We start from the raw sequence: 25,242 nt of genomic DNA on the forward strand, positions 1-25,242 counted from the left end.
AATATTAAATAATTAATTAAAATTATTCAAAAACAATAAATATGTTAGAAATATATTTTTGTTTCCAAATACGCCCTTGTAATAAATGAGAAAAAGGATGAAAGAGAATGTGTGAGAAAATGTGATAAGAGAAAATACGAGAGAACATAAATAATTAAGGGCGAAATTGGAAAAAATACATTAGATGTTAAGACAAACTCAAAATTAAAGCTTGGAAAATGGACTACACTCCTTTCCAAATGTTAAGCTTATAAATAGGACCGGAGGTATTTTAAAATATTAACTTGTTAGAAGAATACAATTTTTCTTGTGAGATTCGAGATTCATAACACTTTGTCTGTGTGTGTAATGGATTGTGAGCTTAACTTCCCTGTCATATCTACAATGGAATGCTTCATTCAAAATAACGAGGCTGCGAAATTTTGCGCACTATATGAATACTAAGATTTTGAATATTATGATTTGTTTTTATGCTATTGAAATCTTGGATAATAGTAGGTGTGTGCCTTAGGTATCACATTATGATCTTGTTGTTTTTGAAATTGTATAATCTCATTATGCATGATAGATGGCGGAGATGGCTGGTAGTGCTGCTGCAACAAAATGTACCGAGGTATTGGTAGATAAAGTAATGAAGGAACTTCCATATTTGTGTTGTTACAAGAGTTATGCAGCTGACTTTGAAGAGAGGAAAAAAGAATTGTTAGCTGCAGTGGAGAGTGTGGACATGAAGATAGAAGAAGCCAAAAGAAGAAATGAGACTCAAATTGACCCGACAGTTAAGTACTGGGTTAAAAAAGCCAACAACATTATTCAGCAAGAAACAAGGCCAAAGAAATGGTTTGGTTTCTGTACTGATTGGTTTTCACAGTATTCACTGGCAAAGAAATTAGAGCGCATCATGCAAGAGATTCCAACAATAACGGAGAAAGCTGGGAACTTCTCACAAGTTGCACACACAGCGGAACGTCCAGGCATGGAATTCTGTTCACAAGAGTTTATGCATTTTAAGAGTAGAAACTCAGTCTACGAACAACTTAGGGAGAAGCTGAAAGATGACAATAATTATAGGATTGGATTGCAAGCAATGGGAGGATCCGGGAAGACCACAATGGCAAAGGAAGTTGGGAAGGAACTTGAAAATTCAAAGACATTTGACAAAGTTATCTTTATTGAAGTGCCCAACCCTATTGATGAAAAGAAAAGTCAAGATGAAATTGCAAAGAAATTGGAACTGACGTTAGAGAATGGCAAGGATTTAACAGAACAAATATGGATAAGAATTACTAACATTGGAAATGTACTCATAATACTTGATGATGTCTGGGAAGAGCTCAAACTGAAGAACATAGGGATTTACGGTGGCATCCATACCCAAGGCCGGTGTTGTGTTTTGCTAACCACACGTTATGAGACAATTTGTAGAAGAATGAGCTGCCAAGAGACCATTAAACTGGGGGTCTTACCTGAGGAAGATGCTGTGGATCTTTTCCTACATCATGCTCATGAAAGTGGGAAGGATTGCCCTAATAAATTGAAGTTGTTGGCATCAAAAGTTGTGAACGAGTGTGGAAACTTACCAGTCATAGTGGTAGCATTAGCAAGAACATACAGAAACTGGGATCCAAATGAATGGGAGGATGCTTTTGTGGTAACAAAAAAAGCTTCATCCTTAAGGCATGAGAATACTGATGAAGAAGAGAAAAAGTTTTATAATTCTTTGAAAATAAGCTTCAAGTGCCTAGATATAGGAGCCCAAGATCTCATCCTGCTATGTTCTTTATTCCCAAGAGCTTATGAAATACCTTTAGAGCTTTTGAGCAGAATTGCTATAGGTTTTGGGCTTTGTGAAAATGTTGACAGCTACTACACAGCTAGAAGTCAGGTGCTTTCGATCAAAACCACACTTGTACGTTCTGCTTTATTGTTGACTGCTAGACAAGGATGTGTAAAGATGCATGATGTGATTCGTGATATGGCCCATCAGATAGGAGATGAAAAGATTCAAGTAATGATAGATTCTAAGAGTAAATTGAAGGAGAATGTAAAATACTCATCTTGGATGATAGATGACTTTTCTGATTTTTTTGGGGGCAACAATCTTGAGGTTCTTTTAGTATGGGTAAATGCTAGTCGTTCTTTAGAAGTTCCTAAGGCATTCTTTGGAGGTATGAAGGGACTTAGAGTTTTGCTTTTGTGTTCCAAGTTTCAGAGAACAGTGGCCCTGTCACTACCAAAATCAATTCATTCACTTGAAAATATCCAAACACTGTCCCTAACAAATTGGGAGTTGGGTGATATATCTATTTTGCAAAAGCTAAAGAAACTCATCACTCTTGAATTGACTGATTGTTCCATTATTGAACTGCCAAATGATATTAGCCTACTAGAGAAATTGAAGTTGCTGGGCTTGGTACGTTGTTCAATTGAAAGGAATAATCCATTTGAAGTGATTGGGAGATGCTCAAAACTTGAAGCATTGTATTATGTCTCAAATGATGACACTCTTAAAAATAATGCAAAGCCTTCTAAAATTATAGATCTTCACCAAGAGTTTGAGCTATATCATATAGAAGGCATCTACTTCTACAAGCGTTCTTTTCAACTGGATGCTTCGACAAAAAAATATTTCAATTCAACCAAGTTACAAGGAATCTTGTCTGAAAGCACAATCAAATCTCTGACAGCAAGGGCAGAGATTCTCGAGTTAACAGAATGTAATGAAACAAGATGGACAAATCTTGTTCCTGATATGGTTCATCCTAATAAAGATGAAGGCATGAATGGCTTAGTTAGGCTTTCTTTGAAATCTTGGCCCGCAATACAATGCCTCATCAATATGAGTGGAATTCAATATGATGCAACCATATTTTCCAATTTAGTTGAGCTGCGACTTCATGATATGCGTGTGAGGGAATTATGTCATGGTGATTCTCCTAGCAACTTTCTCAAGCAACTAGAGAAGCTATACTTAAGTTCTTGTGCTGAACTAGATGGCACATTATTCAACGGCAAACTAGAGCTAAGTAATCTTAAGTCTATAGAGTTAGAGGTATGTTCGATGACATGTCTTTTTCATCTGTCCACAGCTCAGAGTCTAAAGCAATTGGAGAAGTTGCACATAAGGGGATGCTCAAAGCTGAAATGCCTTGTAAGTGACGATGAGAGATCAGCAGAGCAGAAAGTGGATGATCATCAAGATCCTAATAAAAAGAACCATCACTCATTGTTCCCGAAATTGAAGTTTCTCAACGTTGAAGAATGTCATGAATTGGAATTTATATTGCCGATTTTTCCATGCAAAGAGCTAGAAAGTGCGACAATCCATGGTTGTAATGAGCCAAAATATATATTTTGGCAATGTTTAGAGGAGGGAGGAATGGGTCGAATGAAAAAGGAAATCATACTCCCCTCACTTCAAGAAATAGACATTGCAAACGTACCAAAATTCATGAACATATATCCAGAATGTTATCCTCCACAAACTTCCCAGGTGCAGAAATCATGGGGCCCTCTATGTTGTTTATCTGCAAATGCCAGTGCCTTAACTATTAATGAACCATCTGTTTCCAAGGCCAATCAACTAGACCATACTCAGGTACTTATCTCTCATTTGTTTTTCTTGCTATGATTGTAATTTTGTAATGTAATAACATATTGACAAATACTTGAATGTAATTTAGGCATCAAAGGAGAAACATCTTGGTAGAGCTAGTGGACTTCTTACGTCTCCATTATATCCATATAAGAATTTGAGGAAGATGAGACTAGCGGGATTTTCTGAGTTGAAGTCACTTCTTACCCTATCGATTGCCTCATCGTTGAAATTGTTGGAAGAATTGATAATCAGAAACTGTGGTAAACTGGAGCATATAGTAACAGATGAGGGGCATGTTTACAGTCATATGAATGATCGTTATATCTTTTCCAACCTAAAGAAAGTCAGAGTCTTCAATGCTGAAAAGTTGAAATATGTGTTTGGAAAGTGTCATTCGAATCAGAGGCGTAATAATGTTCATATCGAACTGAATTTTCCAGATCTAAAGATACTATGGCTTTGTGATGTACCAAATATGGTTAGTATTTGCACCAGAAACTATTCTGTGAAGGCATTATCTCTACAAAATATACGGTTGGAAAACTGTCCACAGCTTCTCAGAAATAATGTTACAGATCTATCTGTTGATGTGCAAAAAAGTGAAGATCTCTTGAAGGGAAAGGTAAACTTCTTTCCAGCTAGTTTTTTTAGTTTATAAAATCGAAATAGATAAAATTTATTATTTTGTGAAGATTTCTGCTTGTCATAATTTTTTGTGGGTGTGTTGACACACATATTATTAATTCTGATGACTCGTCTAAAAATATGTCTTGTGTTACTCGCAGTTTACTTTTTAAGACATTTAGATTGTTAACTCTTGCCTCATTATTTCACTTTTTCATCAGCTAAAGTATTTAGGATGCTGAAAATTTACATTCAGAATAAAATATATAATTATAGCCTCCAGGTAATTGTTTAAATAGCAAAGAATAAAAAGCGAGAGATGGAAATTTCAGTTTGGATTTATTTTATATTTAAACCTAGCATTTCTTTTGTTTACAATATGAGAAAAATTAGGGGGAAGTTAAAAATATTTATGGATATATAAATTATCAGAAAAGTTAAATAAAATTTCTCTTGAATTCTTCTTTTTCTATGCAAGCTCTGTATATAGAACAAAATAAGGTACTTTCTATTTTTTTTAAATATAATAACATATGAAAACGCTCTTAGTTTATTGAAGGAGAATCATATGTGTTTATCAGGAACAAGGAAGAAAAGAATTCACATGTTTGAATTTAAGCAAGGCCTCAACAGCAAAGCATGTGCCAAGTACAGCTCATGGATATCTATCATCACCGCTATATCAATCCAATTTGAGAAAGATTGAGATAACTGGATTTTCTGAGCTAACATCACTCTTTACCATATCCATTGCCTCATCATTGAAATTGCTGGAAACATTGGAAGTTCGGCGCTGTAATAAACTGGAGCATATAATAACCGACGATGGGCCTACCAGACTTGGTCATGTGAATGTTCACTCTATCTTTCCCAAATTACAGGAAGTTTATGTCTGCCGCTGTAACAATTTGGAATATGTATTCCCAGCTTCTTATTCAAAAGACTTCAAGGACTTGAAATCTGTGAGCATCGAGGAGGCAGGAGAGATGAAATATGTGTTTGGAGAATGTCATGCTGATGAGAATCATAATGTCCAGGGTAAACTTAATCTCCCAGCCTTAGAAAAAATAGGCCTTGAAGATGTCCCAAATATGGTTAGTATTTGCGTAGGAAACTATTACGTGGAGGCATTACATCTAGAATACATTAGTTTTGAAGGATGTCTACAGCTTCCCCAAACTTTGATAGATTTCTTTGTTGGTGGACACAAAAAACAAGAATGTCTCTCAAGGAAAAAGGTAAACCTCTTTCCAGTTTGTTTCTCTAGTTTATAATTGATCAACTGAAGAGGTTTTTAATACTAACGTATCTTAATTGTATACTCATAGGCATTATCTTTCAAGGGGAAAGGTAAGCATCTTTCCAACTTGCAAGAGATGCCTGATTTAAGGGATATATGCAGGGGACCTAAAAATTCTTTGAGCTTTCAAAACCTTTCCTGGCTAACATTTGTAGGATGCAAACAGTTAAGGTTCATACTGTCTGCATCTACCACAAGAAGCATACCAGAATTGAGAAGGCTATTCATATCAGACTGCCAAGAGCTGGTGAGCATAATTGAGGATGATGAAGAGAATCAGCAACATCCTTTGGATCTGCGTCAACCATGTTTCCCAAAGCTATTCCAAATTGCAGTGATGCACTGCAAGAGGTTAAAATGCCTATTCTCTATCTCCATGTGTGCTACACTTCCAAGTCTCTTGATGTTGCACATAGAAGATGCTCCTGAGCTTGTGCAAGTATTTGAATGGAAGCAGGGTGCGCCACAAGAGTTGATCATGAAGGATGTGCTTCCAAATCTACTTGGAATAAGACTGGCAAATCTTCCAAGTCTTCATACTATCTATCAAGGAATTGACTTCCAAACCGTGAAAATCCGTCTTGTGCGTGATTGTAACAATATCCGTTTAGCTACTAATGTCAGCTCCTCTGATAGTAAGTATTCACATATACGTAGTTAATCACAATTGCTAAGTGCTATGTATTATTTCTTCTCATATTAATAATAAGGAAATTATGGTTTTGCTTGCGCAGTATTTGATTATCTCAATTATCCGTTACCACAAGAAAATATGAGCTTCATAGATGATAACGACTACTGCCCTATTATTCTTGGCTGGGCTGAAGAGGTTAGTGCTAGACTTCTAATTTTGGTGGAAATTCAATAATTTCCCTGGCCTTCTTATTTTGTGGGCTAAAATTACTATCTTTCTTGATGACTTCAACTCATTAATTTCTTTATTATCATTTCTTAGAGGCAACGACAAGAATCAGAGGAAGCTCGTGAGAGAGACAAGACAATATCAGAACAGAACAGTAGTACCCAAGATCAAGCCGATGTACATGCATTATACTTTTCTATAATCAACAAACTTCAAAGGAGCTAACAAATTTTTTTCTCACTTGTCGTCTTCTTCCTCTGTCCCAAATTCCAGCAGAATGTTAATAAATCTAGAATCGTTTTTCTTCTTTGTGGGCCAAGATATGCAAAGTTTATCGGACAATTCAACTCAATTTATCTCTTTTTATATTTTTATGTCGTTTTTGCTTTAAATAGATGTCTTGCTGCTTATTCATTCCTTTGCTTAGGAGTTATGTGGAAAGGAATTAATGGGTGATCAACTGGCACTTAGAGAAAGTAGAGGCTCTAATGAAACTCCTCAAAGAGTTGAAGAACCTGCCAATGAAAATTCTTCCAAAGAAACATCAAACGAAATGGCGTTGACAATTCCATTATCTGTTGCTGGAATGACTTCTCCATTGGTAAATATTTGGCTTTGTAATATATTTGCATTATTGATACATTATTGATATTCATTCACATTAATTTTTCTATTTCTATGCTCTTAGATCTCTTCAATATCTTCTCCCAAAAAGCTTCAAATAGCAACTTCAACTACTCATGTGGAAATGGGATCAGGGAGCTCTGCTGCTACTGATCAATCTGCACAGGTAAGCCTCTAATAGGGATCAAAGTTGACACGATAGTAAACTACTATATAGTTTCTATTATTGTTTAGATTGAAGAAGAGAGGTCACCAGAATATGTTGGAAAAGACTCAACAATGCCCCTACAGAATAATGGTTCACCAAAATTTTGCAAATGTGCATATATTATACCTTTCTGTAACTAAGCAGATGCTAAGGATTTCTCTCTTATCTCATTGTCTTATTCATTTGTATAGCATAAATTAACACGTTGGCTTATTTTGTGTGCTAAGATTTATGGTGGCTATTAATAACAGGGATTCAGACCGTCAAATAGTTTCTCTTAAAATTAATATATCATGTGGAATGCTCCTCAATTATTTAAACCTTTTTAAGTAACTCGTTCATATTTTATGTGCTACGTAGAGTACCAATACATCAGCAAATGAAATTGTTGAAAGAAAACTCTCTACAACTCCACTACCTGATTCAGACATGGTAAGGATTACTCTTCAATTAATACATTCATTTATATATATATATACACACACACATACTGAGTTTTATTTCCATTATGTAGCATTTTGGAAATGGAAATGTCTTATAATAGTAATGATTTTGTCCTGTAGACAAGAGTTAGTAAGAGCCTACTGCAAGACTTGGATATTAAAGTTGACACTAACATTAGACTTATTAAAAGTGATTTAAGATACCAACAAATTGTAAAAGGAAAAAAATTGCAATTTATATTTATTAAATATGCACATCTTCAAAAGCACTCATCCTTCTCATATGCAACCTCTTACATAGAAAATTGCAAAAGGATAAAATTAAAAGACAGTAATTATTGATTAATAGTCAATATTTTTTATAGTTGATTTATAGAAGAGACTGTTATTTTTTTCAAGAATGTGACTTGCATGTAGATCCTAAGGGAGAACAAAATCTAGCAGGTAAAAGCAAACAAAGAGATGACACTAAAGTAACAGCAATCTAGTTTACTAATCTGCACTATGTAATAGATTGCTAGAGAAACAATGGAGCTAAGTGTTCACCAAGGTTCTAAATTAGATGAGTCAACAACATTTTCCATTCCTTCGGAATATGAGTCTCCACCCGTCAGAATATTGTGCTTCCTGGTATAGGCTGAATTTATGATAAGAAGACATAACTTTCAGCAGCTTTTTTCATATTGTTGTTCATTTAGGATAATTTGGTGTTTGCAGAATCTAAAGGCAATTTTTAGAGAAGGTCCTTCTTTAGAGAAATATGACAAAGCAAGTCCTTCAACTTATTCAAAACCAAAAATCGAAAAACCTCATACATCAGATACTTCTGAGGTAAGCTTGCTGAATTCAATAATTTTAGCTTTAACTTCATGTCTTGTTCTTTATTCATTCCTTTGCTTAGGAGTTATGTGGAAAGGAATCGATGGGTGATCAACAAGCACTTAGACAAAGTAGCAGTTCCAATGAAGCTCCTTAAAGGGTTGAAGAACCCCCCAATGAATGTTCTTCCAAAGAAATATCAAATGAAATGGCATTGATAATTTCACCATCTGTTACTAGGATGACCTCTTCAGGAGTAAATAATTGGTTTTTAATATATTTGCACTATTGATACATTATTGATTTCCATTCAGATTAATTTTTCTATTTCTACTCTTAGATCTCTTCCATCTCTTCTCCCAAAAATCCTCAAATAGAAACTTCAACTACTCACATGGAAATGAAATCAGGGAGCTCTGTTGTTACTGATCAATCTTCACAAGTAAACCTTCACTGTATTGCATCAGTTTTGGGATCTAATTTTAGTCTAAAACTGGCATATACTAATGCTAGGATAGTACAATTTGGTAATCAACTAATACCCGCGTGTATTCATTATACAATACTTTGCACATTAATGCTTCACTTCATTTGCTTCAGGGTCAAATTATGGCTAATCAAAGAGAGACCTCCATTGATGATGATCTTATTAGATTACTTCAAATAATGAAGGATGGCTCTGACTTGGAAGTTGGCCTGCCTTGTATTTCTAAAATTGCTGCTCTTGAAGACGACAAGGTGGCTAAGGCCTTTGCTGACATAGAATCCTCATTGAAAATGGATCTCCATCAGATAATTAACTCTAAAGAACAAACTAATCGCCTAGAGAATGCACTCGACTTCTTGTCCACCCATTTTTCTGAAGAAGAACCTTTCTCTCACAGCCTTATTAGAGGCAAAATAGACTTTCTTCATCAAGAAATCCAAAGATTTCTCTCATCCTTCAAGCGAGCTTCTGATAACCTTGACTTATTCACCAAGCTTCAAGAAAAAGAGAAGCAGATTGGTGAAGAACATTCTCAAAGGATGGACGCAGCTACTACGATTGTGTCTGAAATTCGTAATGCTGAGGATTATATGATTGAACTGAAGGAGCAGATCACCAGATTGCAGGCTGAATTAAAAAGCAAAGAAAAAAAATTTCAAGACTGTGAAATCAAACTGACATCCCTTCACAAGCAAAAGAACGAATGTGTCTTGGACACCATAGGGTTCATGGAAGAGTACGAGGCTGTGAAGAAAGACAAGTCCTATGTGGTGGATGGACAAACAAAAGCAAGCCAAGAACTAAAAAAGGTGGAAAATCAATGGCCTTCTTGTGTGGCTGAATTGAGGAAAACTGCACTTTTGTTGGGAATCCTTCTTCAACAGAAGCTCTAATAGTCGGATATTGTCATGTGTAGCCAAATTACCATTCAGGTTGTCATATGCATTCCGAGGATTTTGACTTAGTTCAAGGTATGGGTTGGTTTAGTACTTGATAAAGACTTGTTCATTTATATGGAAGTAGTTCCCAGGCTTATTGCAGTAATAAGTATCAGTTGACTGGAACTTAAATTGTTTGAAGTTTGAGAACCTAATTTGTTATTGATGTTTTGGAGTACTGTATTGGGTGATATCATTCACAGCAAAGTATTTACATTATTTCTCCATTGTAATGTTTTGGAGGGAAAAATCACCTATTAAGCTTTACCGTGCAACAAGGAGATATTTTCTATCTTTACATAAGAGACTTCTTCATTTGCAGCAAATTGTTACATTTTCTTCATTAAATCAGGAGGTGAATTTTCGAAGAATAAAAAATCGTAGAAACATAAAGAGGACCTTCATTATTTGATTGTAGTCATAAATGTCAGCAAATAACTTTAGTTCAGCTTGTAGATTTGGGCAGAGAGAGACTATAGTGGTCGGGATTGGAGTTTAGAAGAACCTCTTTCTCCATGTGATATAATACGTGCACCGCAGATATTTGTCCCAGTAATATTTTAGATTAAAAAGTTAACATTTAATGCAAATCCCACACATTACACCAATGAATATATATACCACCTGCTTTCTAGAGAGACACACTGGCTCTTATTCATGGATGCAATGTTTTGTTTAATACTTTAATTTATGATATTAAAATCTAACTTGGATAGCATCAATGTAATTGGTGAATCACTTTCCTAGTCAATTCAATCAAGAATTTTGGACCAATTGGCTAAATTAGATTTTTACTAATCTTGAAATGATGTCGTTTTGAGTGAAGAATTAGAAAAAAGTTCTCTTTAATCCTTATCTTTAATCCTTATTATGAGGCATTTCTAAAGAATGATAGTTAATTCATCAAATTTATTTTAAATTAATAATTTTTCTAAGTTGACTCCTATTTAAATGAAAGACAATGTTTGAAGTCCTAAATTAATAATTTTTCTAAATTGACCCCTATTTAGATGAAAGACAATGTTCGAAGAGCTTATTTAGAAAAAACTAAACCCCAATCAATAATAAGGATAAAATGAAAAAAGAATAATAATTAATGAGTTAATCAGTAACTTCTATTTAGGATCAAAAAATTACTCGTAATAGATGTATTGCAATAAAGTAAAATTTTCTAACCGTCCTTACATTTCGTCTTAATTATAAGGACTTTCCTTCTATTTTGAAAACATGCATTTAAATTCAAACTGTTAATTTCATTAAGAACATTCTAAAAAGATTTTTTAATTAAAATTTATATTGAAATACTTTTTTTTACTAATTTATCCTTCATAATACTAAATTCCTAAATTTTGACTACAAAAATATTTTAAAAAATTTAAGATTTTTTCCTTTATTTACCTTAATTTAATTTTTTATTTTTACAAATTTTTTTTGTTTAATATTTTTATCATATTGACTCAGAAAATTAAGTAATTTAGTTAATGTAAACATAAAAAAATTGAATAGAAATTTGATTAGTTCTTTAGATAAATATATAATCAATCAAATTAAATAACTTATAAATGTTTGGAACAAATTTTTAAAAAAAATTAAATTATAAATTGAAATAATTTTTCAAACTCACATAATTTATTATATGATAAAAAATAATAATTTAAAATATTTTCTAGCCATTTGAAAAAAAATCTTAAGTTTCAATATTTCATGAAGAATTAAAATTATATAACTCTATAATATGATCAAAATTAATCAATTTTATAACATATTAAAATTTTTTAAAATATATGTATTATAATTATTTTTGTTGTATCAAAAATTATTTTTTTATAGACATGAATGTTTAAATGGCATTTATTTTAAAGAGAGATATTTTGATCAAAATAAAAGTGTGAAAATCAAACTAAATGATCAACTGACAGACGGATGAATAGAAATAAAATTTCAAAAATATAAAAGAGGTTTGTGTAACATATATTTTAATTTTAAAAGAGATTTATATATATTTAAAATAAAAAAAAGGTTTCTATAATTTAAGTAAAATAGAAAGATGGTCCATTTATTTTACTCATTATAATAAGAATAAAAAGAAGTACTAGTAAGTTGGATTTATAATATTTTGTCTATTTTGTTTTATCATGTGCTTTATAGAGATTAACCTTAAATTAATATCTTCTTTAATTTATTTAAGTATTATTTTTTTAAGGATTATATATAAATATTTTTATATAGTTTAATTAAATTATATTATTATAACTGTGACTGTGATTAGGGTCTGCTTAGTACAGTTCAGTACAACATTGACTCTTAATTAAATCACTGCCTCCGCCAGTTGATCAGTGACTAATCCGTTTTAGACTTTTAGGGGCTTCGTTTAATTCATCTAAATTGGCCCAACAAAATCTTTTATTGCATCCGTATCCCAAAATTCATCTGTATTTGTACTCTCTGCGGCTGCATAGAGCTAGCGAGAAAGAGAACCATCCACCATTGCTAATTACGCCATTACGCCTATGGCGCTTTCGATTTCAGCTCTGAACCATTTCGCATCCATACAACTCAAATGCTTTCCTTCCAACTACACCATTCTCGTCTCCTCCTCTTCCTTTCTTGTTCCTTCTTCTGCCTCCTCTGCCTTCTCGCCGAGGAGATTTTCTGCGCTGGCCATTCCTAAACGCTGTCGTTTGCAACGCGTTTCTGCCTCTGCTGCTTCTAGAGATGACGATTCCCGACGGGCTGGTGAACTTTCGTCCCTCTCACCTGAATTTGTTGTTCTCAATGTTGAGGTATGGGCTGTGCGTTTTTTCTGGAAGTTTATTTTTCTATTTTTTTAATTCTTGTTTACTCTTTCTCCTTATATTTTTTTTGCGCCTGTGAGCTAGGGTATGATGTGCGAGGGATGTGCAGATAGTGTGAAAAAGCTTCTGGAGAGTCGAGTAAGTTTACGGGCTTTACTTAATGCTTGGTTTAAATTGGATTTTTTGTTGTTGTAGTGATATAATTCCATGAGCATCCATCATTCTGGTGACTACATGACATTTTTTTTGACTTTTTGTACGGAAATATAGACTAGATGTGAAAAGGATGGTTCTTGCGGATTCATGTTAATAAGCCTGGAGTCCGGGGGTAGGTAGAAATTAACATCCATGTTAATATCTTTCCAACCTTATCTTTTTCTGACTAAGATTAAGGAGAGAAAATGTGGTATAGATTATTAACGATATATTTCTTCTTAAAATACATAAGCATGTAAATCTTGTATTTTCAGCTATCTAAGGCTCTGTTCTATGCTTTTTTCTTTTTCAATAATGGACAGCCCCAAGTATCATCCGCTAGCGTAAATCTGGCAGAAAAAATAGCAACAGTTTGGCCAGCACCTGAAGCAAAAACTGGATCAAATTGGCATAATAAATTAGGAGGTGGACTTGCAGAGCATTTAACAAACTGCGGCTTCAAGTCTAGCCTTCAAGGTAGAGATTCAAGACCATCAGCTTTTTTATCGTGCCATTCGGTTTCCATACAATTTTCACCGTTTCACCACAGTTGATGCAGTGCTAATATGTTTGATTTATGAAATTTCATGTGAATGTCGAGATAGAATCATAAAGCTTATGATAATACTATTAGCCTGGCACTTATAAGTTTAATTTCAATGTATCAAGGAAAGCCGCAAAGTAGACAGCTCTTTCCTATACCTTTCTATCCATGAACTTCCATTCCTGAGTAAGCCTAGAATACATATTGAGATGCTCTGTGGCCCCTCAAAAATGGTTCTGTCTATCTGCTTGACTGCTGTGAACATTGACCCGTGTATGAAATGAAGTTGTGTGAACAAGAGAGGAAAAAATCTGCTTCAACAAAGAGAACCTTGGTTTATTTCAAGTTATTTAACATGTTTTCATGTAGAAAATAATTTCATTCAGGCCTTCCTCTTCAATATTCCACCTTCGTCAATCCAAACCAAACTACTGCTGTATGGGTCTCTGAAACTTCTAAACATCCCTCTTTGTTCGCTGTTTGGTCAGCGTAGCCTTCATATCCAGTTGCTTGCATATTTCTCGAAACTTGGGTGCTTTTTTTTTTTTTTTTTGGCAATACTTGGTATTGTATTATCAATTCAGATCCCTGATTGTGCTGCTGTCCATCTTATGTGCTACTCAGTTGCATATTTACTGAAAAACTGCAAGTCAGTATGGTGTTGTGGCTTGCTTGAATTTTTCCTTTTTCAGGGGCATTTCGTTTGTGAAAAATCCTACTTATTTAAAGTATGGTTGTGCCTTTGCATTATAAATTCACCTTTGAAATCATTCTTCTCAAATGAGATTTTAGATGTTACCATGGCGTATACAGTAAATTTGCTTCACACGAAGCTTGCTGGGTTCAATGGCAGGTCCGGAAGATGGAGACTGAAGGAGTTATACCATAAAAGAGAAGGTGGTCATCCGGAGTCAAGGGTGTTTCATCAATTGACATGTATCTCTATAGGTTTTATGATTTTTGTTTTTCAAAACATAGCTTCCCTCTTAGATATATGTATAGAGTTCAAAAGGATTGTTGATTATTGATGTTTTATAGACTCACTCATGAGCAGGCGAGTCTGTGAGGCTTCTTGTGGTGGGGTATTTGATAAAGAGATCTGTTCTTGGCCGCTCTGCATCTTGAAGAATTTGCTGATTGCTGGTGTTCAATATAAGCAATCCATCAAGATTTTTCAAAGGACTCAGTTAATGTGAAGTTGATTGTATATAGTTGGCATGATAGATGGGAATATCTAGTGTACTTAGTTGATGTATTTTACGCGACTACATTGATTCTCTTCTCGGTAATGAGCTAATGCCCTCACATCTGGTCTCAATCCTTACAGGTGAAGTGAGCATGATGTCAGAAGTTCGATCCCGGTCCCTTTCCATTACTTCCAAGGCTTAGGAGCCTCCTTTGTACTGGAATCCAACATTAAAGTATTTTCTTATGAAGATTTATTTCATCCACAATGTCCAATACACCCATACATACATATTTGTGTGTCTCAAAATAAAATTTACTTGTAGTTTATAATTTGATATCGGGAAACCCTAATAATTTGTTTATAACAAAATAAATAAAGCCTTATTGTAAGCCTTTGAACGAAAATGAGGCTGCCTGTAGAGTGTCATCACTTTGCTATTTGCAGACAAGTTTACTGTTTGTTTACACTTATATTAAATCGGGACAAAATTTCTTTTAAATAGTTATCTTATATTTTATAAATCATGATTGAAAAACTGTTTCTAAGTTATTTTTAAAAAAAAAAACAGAAAAGTTGTATACTTTTCCCCCAAATAAGAACCTTTTGCCCAAAAAAAAAAAAAACTCAACCTGTAAATTCTTCATTAAATTGAAATCCTCAGATTTAATGTCAAAGTCCAAAATTTTAATCTTTCCGATCACTATGCTTTTATCGCCTTATAACTTTGAATACTCCGAACTTCTTCCCATTCGGTTTCCGTATCTATCCAAAAAAAAAAAAAAATCCCAAAGCATCATGTTACAAAGAAACTATGATTTCATTTGTGGTCTAATCAGTACATTATCTCTTGGAAGAAAGTCAAAGCTAGAACAAGAAGCAATTGAAAGGCTTGCACAAACTCATAGTAAAACCACGGAAGAATGAAATTGAGTACATAATTAGCTGCGACTGTACAAAAACAAAGATTCTATAGCTGTTCTCTTGACAGTCTTCAAATATATGTGGAATTTGATGCATCCAAAATGTTCTTTCACGGCCACCACCATTTTTTTTTAAAATAAATATCTATTTCTCTTTGTTCTCAGTCCATTCCCTTTCTATATATCCAAGAGCGCGACGTAACAAACGGAAAATTGAGATGAACTCTGAAGATATGCGCCTCTTAGGGGATCCAAACAATGAGGAATGATCAAATAAACAATTCTGTTCACTCCAAAAGAAGATGATTCCAAGCACCACTCACTTCCATGTTTTATCTTGGTAGCGAAACCAACGCTGTCAAACCATGTAAGTCATGCCAACCTGCATCAGATTTGAGTGGGGTACGCTTAAAGTTGTGATCCCCCTCCTGCAGTTCTTTCTCAAGAAAGCATAAAAATAATTAATAACCAGCTTCTTTATAAACCAGGAATCCTTCCTTGCCCTTATATCCCCATGCCCCAGAAGATAAACAACCCCGGATTCTTTTGCTTTCCGTATAAAAGACAGCTCTCTTTCAAGACTTTGCTCAGCATCAAACACTGGGGGGCTTGACGATGCCAGGTTAACCTCATCTGATGTGCTTGCATCTACCATGGAGTTGTGTGTATCCTGGAAATCAGCCAAAAGAGGAACACCAAGTGAGTAGACACTCCCATTGGGAGCTACGAGAACTCTTGAAACAGAATTCTCTTCCTCTGCATCTGAATCATCATCCCCATCACTTTCCAGTGATCGCTCTTGAGCCTCTCGACGTATGAACTTCTCCAGGCTCTCTATTAGCAGCTGCTCAAAGGCCTGGTGATTTTCTTTGCGAACATCTTTATAACCATATCTGTTGACATGTAAAGAGTTGAGATGCAAAATAGAAAATAATGATAATGTGAAATCATTCACTAGATGTCCCACAAATCATTCCTTGCATAAGTTGAAGCAAAGCTATTGCGAGCAATGTTTCTTAAACTAACATAACAACATTCTGCCAATGCAGATGATTTTTCTAATGTTAAGCATGTTCTGTATTTTTAATCCCCACTGATCTCATGTAATGCAGATTTACATACCCTGGATACCCAGAGGAAGCAAAAGAAAACACAAAATAAAAAATAAAAGAACTACCTGGCAATACAACGAAATATATGGTAGCTTTTATGGCAGACCCGCCGGAAAAGGAACCTTTCACTTTGAGGCACCACAGGAACAGGAACATATTTGATGCATACAAATATAATCATGGAGTGTATTGCTGGAAGTGTAGTCAGGAAATGACCAAGAATTGCTGGAATTCCTTTAACCAACTCGTTATACAATAAACCTATCCCAGGAGCTCGAATTGTCCCAAGATTGCAACCCAATTCTCGCATTAGATCCATTGACAGCTTTTGCTTGACTTCGGTTTCATACTTGAGCTTGCTCCCGTAATTCCATATATACATGATAAGAAACATTATTATGCCAAAGACCAATATTATCCAACTTCCGTCTCCCACACTCCACAAAACTGATGAAAAGAAAGTCAATTCCAATCCCAAGAACACTACCACAAAACTCAAAACTATGATGATGTGGATCTGCCATATAAGAAGCATAACAAGGGTTACCAAAATAGTTGTCATCATCATCACCCCGATCTCAGCAATGCCTGAAAAAAGAAATTGGATATGCTAAATACGAGAAGCATGCACAGTTAGAAGATCTACATATTTCTATTACTATTACCATTATTATTACACCACCAGTAAGGCATTTTCAAAGGCTAGAAACTAAAGACAGCTAAATTCCCATCCTCCCATTGGGCTAGCAGAGAGAAATTATATTCTCATTTTAATTCAATTGGGGGGGAAAACTTGCCTGAGAAACAAGATGGTATACACCTAGACACTCTCCCAAAAAAAGGACAAAAAAGAGAGCAATCGATGCTAAAAAAATACGAGGCTAACCAAACCCTTGTCCGCATGTAAAGGAGTTTTCCATTTAAAAAAAAAAAAAAAAAAGACCAAACAAAACAAAAAAGACTATGGATTCTTAACCTAAGAGAGGCAGTAAAAAGCAACATGTCCCTTATCATATGAGATGACAATAAGATGGCCCTAAGATATGTGTTCCTTTTTCTTCCCCCCTTTTCAAATGAAAACTTCTACAGGAATTCAACAGCAATTTTTGTCCGCATATATATGGGATAAAAGTGATAACAAACACTCCTCAAGAATTCCATATCTGAAATAAATACAAAAGCTATTTATATTATTAAAATATACAGGATGTGGTTGTTCTGAGCATACAACACTTGAAAAGCAGGGTAATGATGGTTTTCATGCAGCTGAGATCTCTTAAAAAGGGTCCAGAAGTATTATTCTCAACTAGCAGAGGAAGAGTGTGCTTGGATTGAGAAGGAAAGTGAAATTTTAATGTTAATATTTTATTTGATTTTATTTAGATTATAAAGCTAACATTTTTCATCCATTCTCCTCATTCAAATCTAACTCCAAGAACATGGTGATTAAATTTTCAACTCCTTTCCCTTCCCTTTCTTTACCCCTGAAATTCTTAATAATTGCATAAACATAAGCTTCTTTTACAATGCTGGTTTCCTCATTATCATCCAGTTAAAACTCAACAGATGATGTGTGAAAAGTAACAATTTGTCCCCAGAAATAAAGTATAAAAATATGGGAATTGAAACAACACAATACCATATGCATTCCCAATCTCGTCAATATTGGATATAGAGTAGACAAACACTAGCGAAACAGCCAAAAGAAACCAGTTTATGACAGGGATATAGATCTGGCCCATAAATTTGCGCGAAGTGTGAATGATTTTAAGACGAGGGAAACAGCCAAGTGCAGTTGATTGCTTTATGCATGAAAAAGTGGCTGTTGTCATAGCACGGCTTGCAATTAGTGCAGCAATATTAGCAATGAAAAAAACAGGCCAGAACACACCACCTGCAGCGCAGACAGACAGCAGTGTTAAGTGAAGATCGAGTAAATCATACATGACCCAGGATATGGAACAATAGGTGCCACTACAGATAAGAATAGATACCAACACGTACTTGGAACAGAGGAAAAAAAGGCTCGACCAGCATCAGCATGGTTTTCCATAAGGTATGCTGCTTGACCCAAATAACCCAATACTAGGCATGGCAAAACAAGAAAGACAAAAGAAAGCTGCAAACAGCCACTATCAATTTCATTTATAATTTGGCTGACAAGAAAAAGCAAAAGAAATGAAAATGAAAACACTGGCATGCAATTGTAATTCTAATATGCTTAATAAGCCATTAGTTTAGCTGCTTCTATACCTGAACTGATCGCACAGAGAAATAGCAAAGATCTGCAAACATGGCCTCAGAACCTGCAGCATTATTCAGTAAAAATGTCAAACAAGAACTGAAGAGATTATCTATACTTCAGCAATAGCTAAATCCATGCTATTCATTCACCACAGCATAATAGGAAAACATTAAGTTCGGGTGGCTGGCAGGAGAGTTAACAAAATAAGCATACCGAAGATCAGTAAAAATTGTGAAGAATTGCACCAATATACTCCAAGCATTAAAGAAATAATTATATATGTGTTCCAAAAATTATTCTTTACCATAAGGAGGTGTTTAGTATCAAGTAAAAGCACCTAAAAAAAGTGCTTTCACGAAACTCAAGACAAAATTCCTCTCATATACTTATCTCGTATACCATAAAATTACTTTTAAAAACATGATTTGGTTTCTACCCAATATCCCCTTTAGTTTTGGATACACACTTGGGCAACAAGTTTCTTCAAAAACAGGGCAAATTCACTATATGCATATTCTCCTTACAATGATACAGCAAGAAACTGTAGAAAATGAACTTGCATTATACCTACAGCCCAACTTTATAACTAAACACAAAATTATACAGAATTCAGAGAGCTAACCACACTCAATCGTCAACAGAACATAGAGTCAACCAAGAAGAACCTTACATGTCAGATTACTCAAAGTCTCAAACCATTTCTATGATTTATGTATGTGGGAATTTTCAGGTGTAGGACAGAATTGCAATTTAATAAAGTTCAAATATGGAAATATATTAACCTTAGTATAGTAGGCCTTTGACTATATCTTTGAAAGTGATTTTTATGCAGTTTTCTAAGTTCATAGCCACATAACAGCCCCCTTAACTTCATCTTTCTTGCTGTCCAACATTCCTGAAGCTGGAACAATGCTCCCCTCCTGTCCATTGGAATACTAAATTTCTTATTGTTTTACCCTAAGGTTCTAACTCTAGTTGCTTTAAATTTGCTGCTGCTTAGAAGTTCTGGCATGTGCATACTGAAGAAAAGCCAATTCCTAAAACCATGATTCTGCAAAATTTTGATTATCTTGAACCCCAAAACTCCAACTGTAAAACACCTAAATCCCAGCACTAATTCAAGGTAAGCAGCTACTGCAATATCCTATTCTTCTTGTCACCCAAAAAAGAAAAAAAGAAAAAAGCACTGACATATATTTACCTGCAAAAGCCTCAGGAAGAAAATTGTACTTAACAGTGGTAAGAAGTACATCATATATTAGAGACCATGCAACACATATCAGGTATAATGAAAATTTAACCAATGGAATTCCACCAAACCACTTTTTTCTTTAATAAGCCTTATCAGTAAACTTAGACATAAAAATATAAAATCTCCCAATATATACACATATACATCTAACATCATCAGATTTTTTTTCCCCCCAAATTTCTAGATTTACTTCAACGGTCAAAGAAAACCATGCATCTACAACTTCGTCTCATCCAAAACAAGAAATAAGCCTAAAAAACTTCATTACTTTGATCAAAAGGATAGTCTCAAATTTGAAAAGGATAATAGTAAGACACTCAGATATTCAGAATGAGATCAAAGTCCCCCCCAGGAAGTACATATTAATCAAAACTTTGAATAGCATACCCTGAGGTGCTTCTCCAAAGCACTTTTGACTCTGAAAAAGCACCCAAAGAAACACATTTAAAATATTTTATCCAACACATTTGTAGCAAACAATGTCATAAGGCATCAGATATAAAAGTCACAATCATCCCAACAGTGGCGTCAGAATCTGTAATACCATTGCAAGACAAAAGAAAAAGTATAGCATTACCAGTAGCACAAAGAAGACAACCCCCAAGAGAATACCATGCTTTAGTAGAATTCCTCTTGAAGAAGTAATAAATATGAATTGGATTAAATGCCCTCAAGACAGTGGTATCATATTTGAGAAGATTGTACATCCCAATGCCCGCAAGGGAACAAAACCATATGAATAAAGCAGGTCCTACAGCAAGGCCCACTTTACTTGTTCCATATTTCTGTACACTGAACAAAACGATGAGGCAGGCCACAGAAATCATCACCACTTCATCTGCATAATCATGGGGAAAAGAAGAAAAATATTAATGCTACATAATTTGACCCCTGCAGATGGGCATAAATATTAATATTAATATGCACAATGAAAAATCCTGTCCCCAAAAAAAAAAATGTTTTCTGTTCTTCATAAATGAAAAGAACAACGTTTATTCCAAAGAAGGAATATAGACGAGAAAAAAGTCTAAATTATATATTTGTGCATGCAGAAAACTAAAAGTAAATGCTAACAGATATCATGAGTGCGAGAGATTAGATAAACAAGTTAACACAATACCATGTTCAATCGCATCCACCCCAACTTTCAATCCTCCAACAGACGAAAGTACTGCAGAAAGAATTATGTATATACTGTAAGAAATTTATGTCTAGAAAACAAAGAAAACGGTCATCAAAATGCAACAATTTTCCATTAATACAAACAGGAAAAGAAACCTTATCCGAGATAGTCTAAAATTGGAATACTAATACTAGATTATTAACACTGATACAAAGAGAATGATTATCAAAATGCAACACTTTTCCATTAACACTTTTAAGTACTTACTTCCAAGTCTGTATAGCATGCCCATCCTTGAAATTGATTATTGATTGAATCGTATTATAGTATTCTAATACCAGATTAAACTTTGGGATACGTTAGATAATCTTGCATCATCATAGCCCAGACCTCCATTCTCCCCTGCAATCCCAACTTGTTTTAGTTCCCACAGTCCTCAGGTGCTGGGGTGAGCACCTTTAAGATTTATTGTAAATTCCCTCCAACCCCACCCCCAGCTGACCAAGCTTCCTTTTGACTGAGCATTAAAAAGGACTCTGAAGTTAATGTGCATCATCAAGTTTGGATAGACTGAAGCAAGACTCTACTTAGGATCAATTGCCGCAATGGGGATAGCGCAGCTTATAAAATAAATTCATAATTCCATTATATGCGTTTTCAGAGTGTTATCATCAAAATAAAAGGGATTTTGAGAAGAATGAAAGGCTCCGAATTTTCACTAAGGCAATAGAGGCAAGTGCCTTGCCTCCATCAGGAATATACCAAAGGTGTCCACCTGGCTGAAAGGGCCTCACCTGAAATCATTAAGTGGTGAAGACCCCTTCAAAAGCCTTTGCCTCAGGGCCTGATACAGACCTTTTGGCACTTTCGATTTCACTGGATAAAATTACAGGTATGTTATTGCTATCAGTCCAAAGAAACTATGACCAAAGAAAGTAGAGTATATTGGAAATGTTTGAAATGATTTGATAACCTGACATAGCTGGTGTAACAACCCCATTAGCTATCACCATAGAAGTACCAGCAAGCACTAACACAAGTAGAATCTTCTTTAGAGTCAGTGAAGTCTCCAGTCTTTCCTTGATTTTTAAAGACCTTTCAAGCTCAGGGGACGGAACCTTCAGCCTAAAGCTTGATATGCGGGCATCAGACGGTAACTGATTTGGCAAAAGACTCACCTTAGCATGACGACAGATTAAAGAGTACAAAGCAAAAGTACCACCTGCAGTGGTTTAGAAACAAGAAAGATTGAGTACAAAACACGAGAGGAAGAGAGTGATGGAACATTGACCTATTAATTTACAAGATTGAACAAACCTTCACCATCATCATTGGCCCACAAAACAACCAGGACATACTTCACGAGAGGAATCAAGAATAAGGTGTACAGAACAAGTGATAATGCTCCAAGAATGTCTTCATTTTCATTTATAGGTGCTTTTCTAAACATAACGCTGAAGGTATACAATGGACTTGTCCCAACATCACCAAAGACAACACCAAGGGTCTGAAAAGCTAATACTATTCTCCTTCCCACACTGATATCCTGCAACATAATGAAAATGACAGGTACTAAGGGACAATGCGTGGATTGTTTTGATTGTGTTTACATATGTACCATCTTTCGAAGAGATAATAATGGTTTTTAAAGGGTGAACGGCAAGCACAAACCATATACAGAAAAAAAGTAATTTATATCACTATATGAACTCCAGCAATCTAAGAAAGCAACAGACAAATTTAACAGGCCCAAAAGTCTGAAAAGTGAAAGCTTTAGATATAGAAACCAGGAAAAAAAAAATGACGCGCTCCGAGAACTCATTAGCAATCAGAAAATCAGAGATACCGTATCAGGGCAGCGTAAACTTATTTCCAGCTCAAATGCAAACAATTATCATAACTCCTCAAAAATGAAGCATATGCCCATTAGATTGCCTAACCTCAAAGTCAAAATTAATAGGCCACTTCCACAAGGTCAGTGCTTGGCTTCACTTACCTTCTTTCGCAAAGAAATACCTTTCTACATCAAGTCTCCACGATAATTCTCCAGAAAGAGGCAGAACAGTAGCATTACATGCCTTCAAAATCATATATCCCCTTCCCCTCTAAGTAGTTGTCTTTCTTTCCATAAATTATCAATAATTTTTTCAAAAAAAGAAAATTTCCTTGATACACAAGTATATTTAAATTCTTATATCTTTTCCATGTCAACAGAATTTTTTTTGGCCCAAACAGAACACTAGTTATAGTATCTGAAAACTCTTTGCACTGGACATTAACACTCCATTTCCTGAAAATGAACACGTAAAAACAGGGTTCGCAGCTTAACCACCTTCCCATTTCCCGAAATGCTTAGATAATAATACTATAAATTTAAAAAAAAAAAAATCCCAGCTTTGGCCCAAGGGTATTAATGAGGGTTCAGTCTCACTGGAAAATGAAAGAAAACTATGACAAGTCCATCAAAGGAAAGAAACTAAAGCAATTCAGAAAAACTCCAAACCACCTCATAGTCATTTCTCTGGGCACCAGGAACCTCAAGAGCTTCAACATCGAATGAGTCGATTCGCGGGCCCGTACGAATTAGCCTTTGCTCGCCATTTTCCTCATCCTCCGAATCTAACACGTACTGATGCCGCGAATCTGCATCATCTTCCTCTATCTCCGAATCATCCTCGTCCTCCTGGAAAACCCACCTGGATTCGGTGGAGTCCATCGAAAATCCACCACTGATTTCACCTCTCTCAGCATCCCTCTCCTCAGCCATCGCCAGATAACCCAGACAGAGCTCAAGTTCAAGATTTACAATCGCACACAAACGATGCAATTGCGAAACTAGCTACTGTACGTATGCGGGTACGCAAAAATCAAACGGGAAACCTTAGGGTTCGCCATAGAAAAGAATAGTGGGAGAGAGAAGCGATTGAATTTCTGGGACCGGATTTGCCATAGTGGTATGGCAGCATTCAGTAGAAGCTGCGGATCAGAAGAAAATGAAAAACGGCATGTGGGTCAGTGTTTGTGAACGAAAGCGCGCGCCTGCGAGCCAACTGAAAAAAGTACTAAACTTCGCTTGGTAACTGCTTATCGATCGAACTACCGAAGATGGGAACCTGGGTGGGACAATATCCGAACAAGGTGGGCACAGCGTGCGACGCACGGACCCATTTGGCGCCTTTGTCGTAAGGCGTGAATTTCGTTTTCGCGTGGCAACTGGCAATGAATCACTCTAAAAATCTGTAATAAAATTCTTTAAATTGTAATATCATATCTTTGCATAAAAATCTTAACAAGATATGTTAATGTACATTAAGCAAAGAATCCAAAATATTTGTAGTTAACTTTCAAATTTTATTGCACACTTTTTAACAATTCATCCTTTTATTATCATCACTTGACCATTTTAAAAAATATCATCGCTCTTACAAAAAAAAAAAAGACATGAAGAAGCATGATCGCTCATTTATATGAACCCTCACAATATCTGAGCAATAAAAATTTTTAAGAGAAATAAAATGTAACGAGAGAAGAAAGAAAAATAATATATAGGATTAAATGATTACATTAAAGAAAATAACTCAAAACATGGTACTCTTTCAGTCCTAAATATAAGACTCTTTTTGTAGTATAAATTACACTACAAAAAAGATCTTATACTTAAGACCGGAAGAGTAATTTAGTTGGAGGCAATTTTTTCTGTAGATCCGTTTTTTTTTCCCAACAGTACTAAGAAAGGCATCACTAATTGTAAATTCTTCTTTGGTGAAAAAAAAATTGTAAATTTTCTCTCGACTTCCATTAGCACTCGCATGAACTTAATTTCGGAGTTGGAGTTAAGATTAAGAATGTGGGGGGCTAAGATTAAAAGAAACACATAGCATAAAGTTCACATAAATTTCAGAGGCTGGACATGAATAACGCCTATATAATTATTGCAAGAAAAAGCCTTGAAGGGCCATATTCC

General features: G+C 35.0%; 5 protein-coding genes across 8 annotated transcripts; 4 read left to right on the top strand and 1 right to left on the bottom strand.

The window, feature by feature from the left end:
- The first annotated feature begins 568 nt into the window (after positions 1-568).
- Positions 569-3,159, top strand: LOC114712745 (probable disease resistance protein At4g27220). Its single transcript, XM_028897288.1, has 2 exons — positions 569-3,011; positions 3,095-3,159. Exons 1-2 carry the CDS (start codon positions 569-571, stop codon positions 3,157-3,159), a joined length of 2,508 nt encoding a protein of 835 aa, XP_028753121.1.
- An 865-nt stretch (positions 3,160-4,024) lies between these two features.
- LOC114712746 (uncharacterized) lies at positions 4,025-7,033 on the top strand. Its single transcript, XM_028897289.1, has 6 exons — positions 4,025-4,220; positions 4,804-5,460; positions 5,551-6,157; positions 6,257-6,351; positions 6,478-6,561; positions 6,812-7,033. The coding sequence occupies exons 1-6, from the start codon at positions 4,074-4,076 to the stop codon at positions 7,031-7,033; spliced, it is 1,812 nt and encodes a 603-aa protein (XP_028753122.1). The 5' UTR covers positions 4,025-4,073.
- A 46-nt stretch (positions 7,034-7,079) lies between these two features.
- On the top strand, positions 7,080-10,069 carry LOC114712716 (uncharacterized). Its single transcript, XM_028897263.1, has 3 exons — positions 7,080-7,174; positions 8,377-8,490; positions 9,079-10,069. Exons 1-3 carry the CDS (start codon positions 7,133-7,135, stop codon positions 9,856-9,858), a joined length of 936 nt encoding a protein of 311 aa, XP_028753096.1. The 5' UTR covers positions 7,080-7,132; the 3' UTR covers positions 9,859-10,069.
- A 2,301-nt stretch (positions 10,070-12,370) lies between these two features.
- Positions 12,371-15,096, top strand: LOC114712719 (uncharacterized). Of its 3 annotated transcripts, XR_003737269.1 has the most exons (6): positions 12,371-12,686; positions 12,783-12,836; positions 13,217-13,370; positions 14,291-14,354; positions 14,492-14,676; positions 14,765-15,096. XR_003737269.1 is itself a non-coding variant. In XM_028897266.1 (5 exons), exons 1-4 carry the CDS (start codon positions 12,414-12,416, stop codon positions 14,308-14,310), a joined length of 501 nt encoding a protein of 166 aa, XP_028753099.1. In that variant the 5' UTR covers positions 12,371-12,413; the 3' UTR covers positions 14,311-14,354; positions 14,765-15,096. The 3 variants fall into 3 exon arrangements, 2 of the variants coding, with proteins under 2 accessions (XP_028753099.1, XP_028753100.1); XM_028897266.1 differs by lacking the exon at positions 14,492-14,676; XM_028897267.1 differs by lacking the exon at positions 14,492-14,676 and having other exon boundaries at positions 14,291-14,334.
- Positions 15,097-15,904: 808 nt separating this feature from the next.
- LOC114712714 (potassium transporter 7) lies at positions 15,905-24,399 on the bottom strand. Of its 2 annotated transcripts, none has more exons than XM_028897261.1 (10): positions 23,782-24,399; positions 22,596-22,824; positions 22,252-22,500; positions 21,276-21,326; positions 20,733-20,993; positions 18,912-18,964; positions 18,663-18,777; positions 18,298-18,552; positions 16,724-17,246; positions 15,905-16,439 (listed from the first exon to the last, which is right to left on the bottom strand). In XM_028897261.1, exons 1-10 carry the CDS (start codon positions 24,043-24,045, stop codon positions 15,905-15,907), a joined length of 2,535 nt encoding a protein of 844 aa, XP_028753094.1. In that variant the 5' UTR covers positions 24,046-24,399. The 2 variants fall into 2 exon arrangements, with proteins under 2 accessions (XP_028753094.1, XP_028753095.1); XM_028897262.1 differs by having other exon boundaries at positions 23,785-24,398.
- Between the last annotated feature and the right edge of the window lie 843 nt (positions 24,400-25,242).

The sequence above is a fragment of the Neltuma alba genome, unplaced genomic scaffold (genome assembly GCF_004799145.2).
Source record: "Neltuma alba isolate B1F8T4 unplaced genomic scaffold, ASM479914v2 tig00011396_pilon, whole genome shotgun sequence".
Lineage (NCBI taxonomy): Eukaryota > Viridiplantae > Streptophyta > Magnoliopsida > Fabales > Fabaceae > Neltuma > Neltuma alba.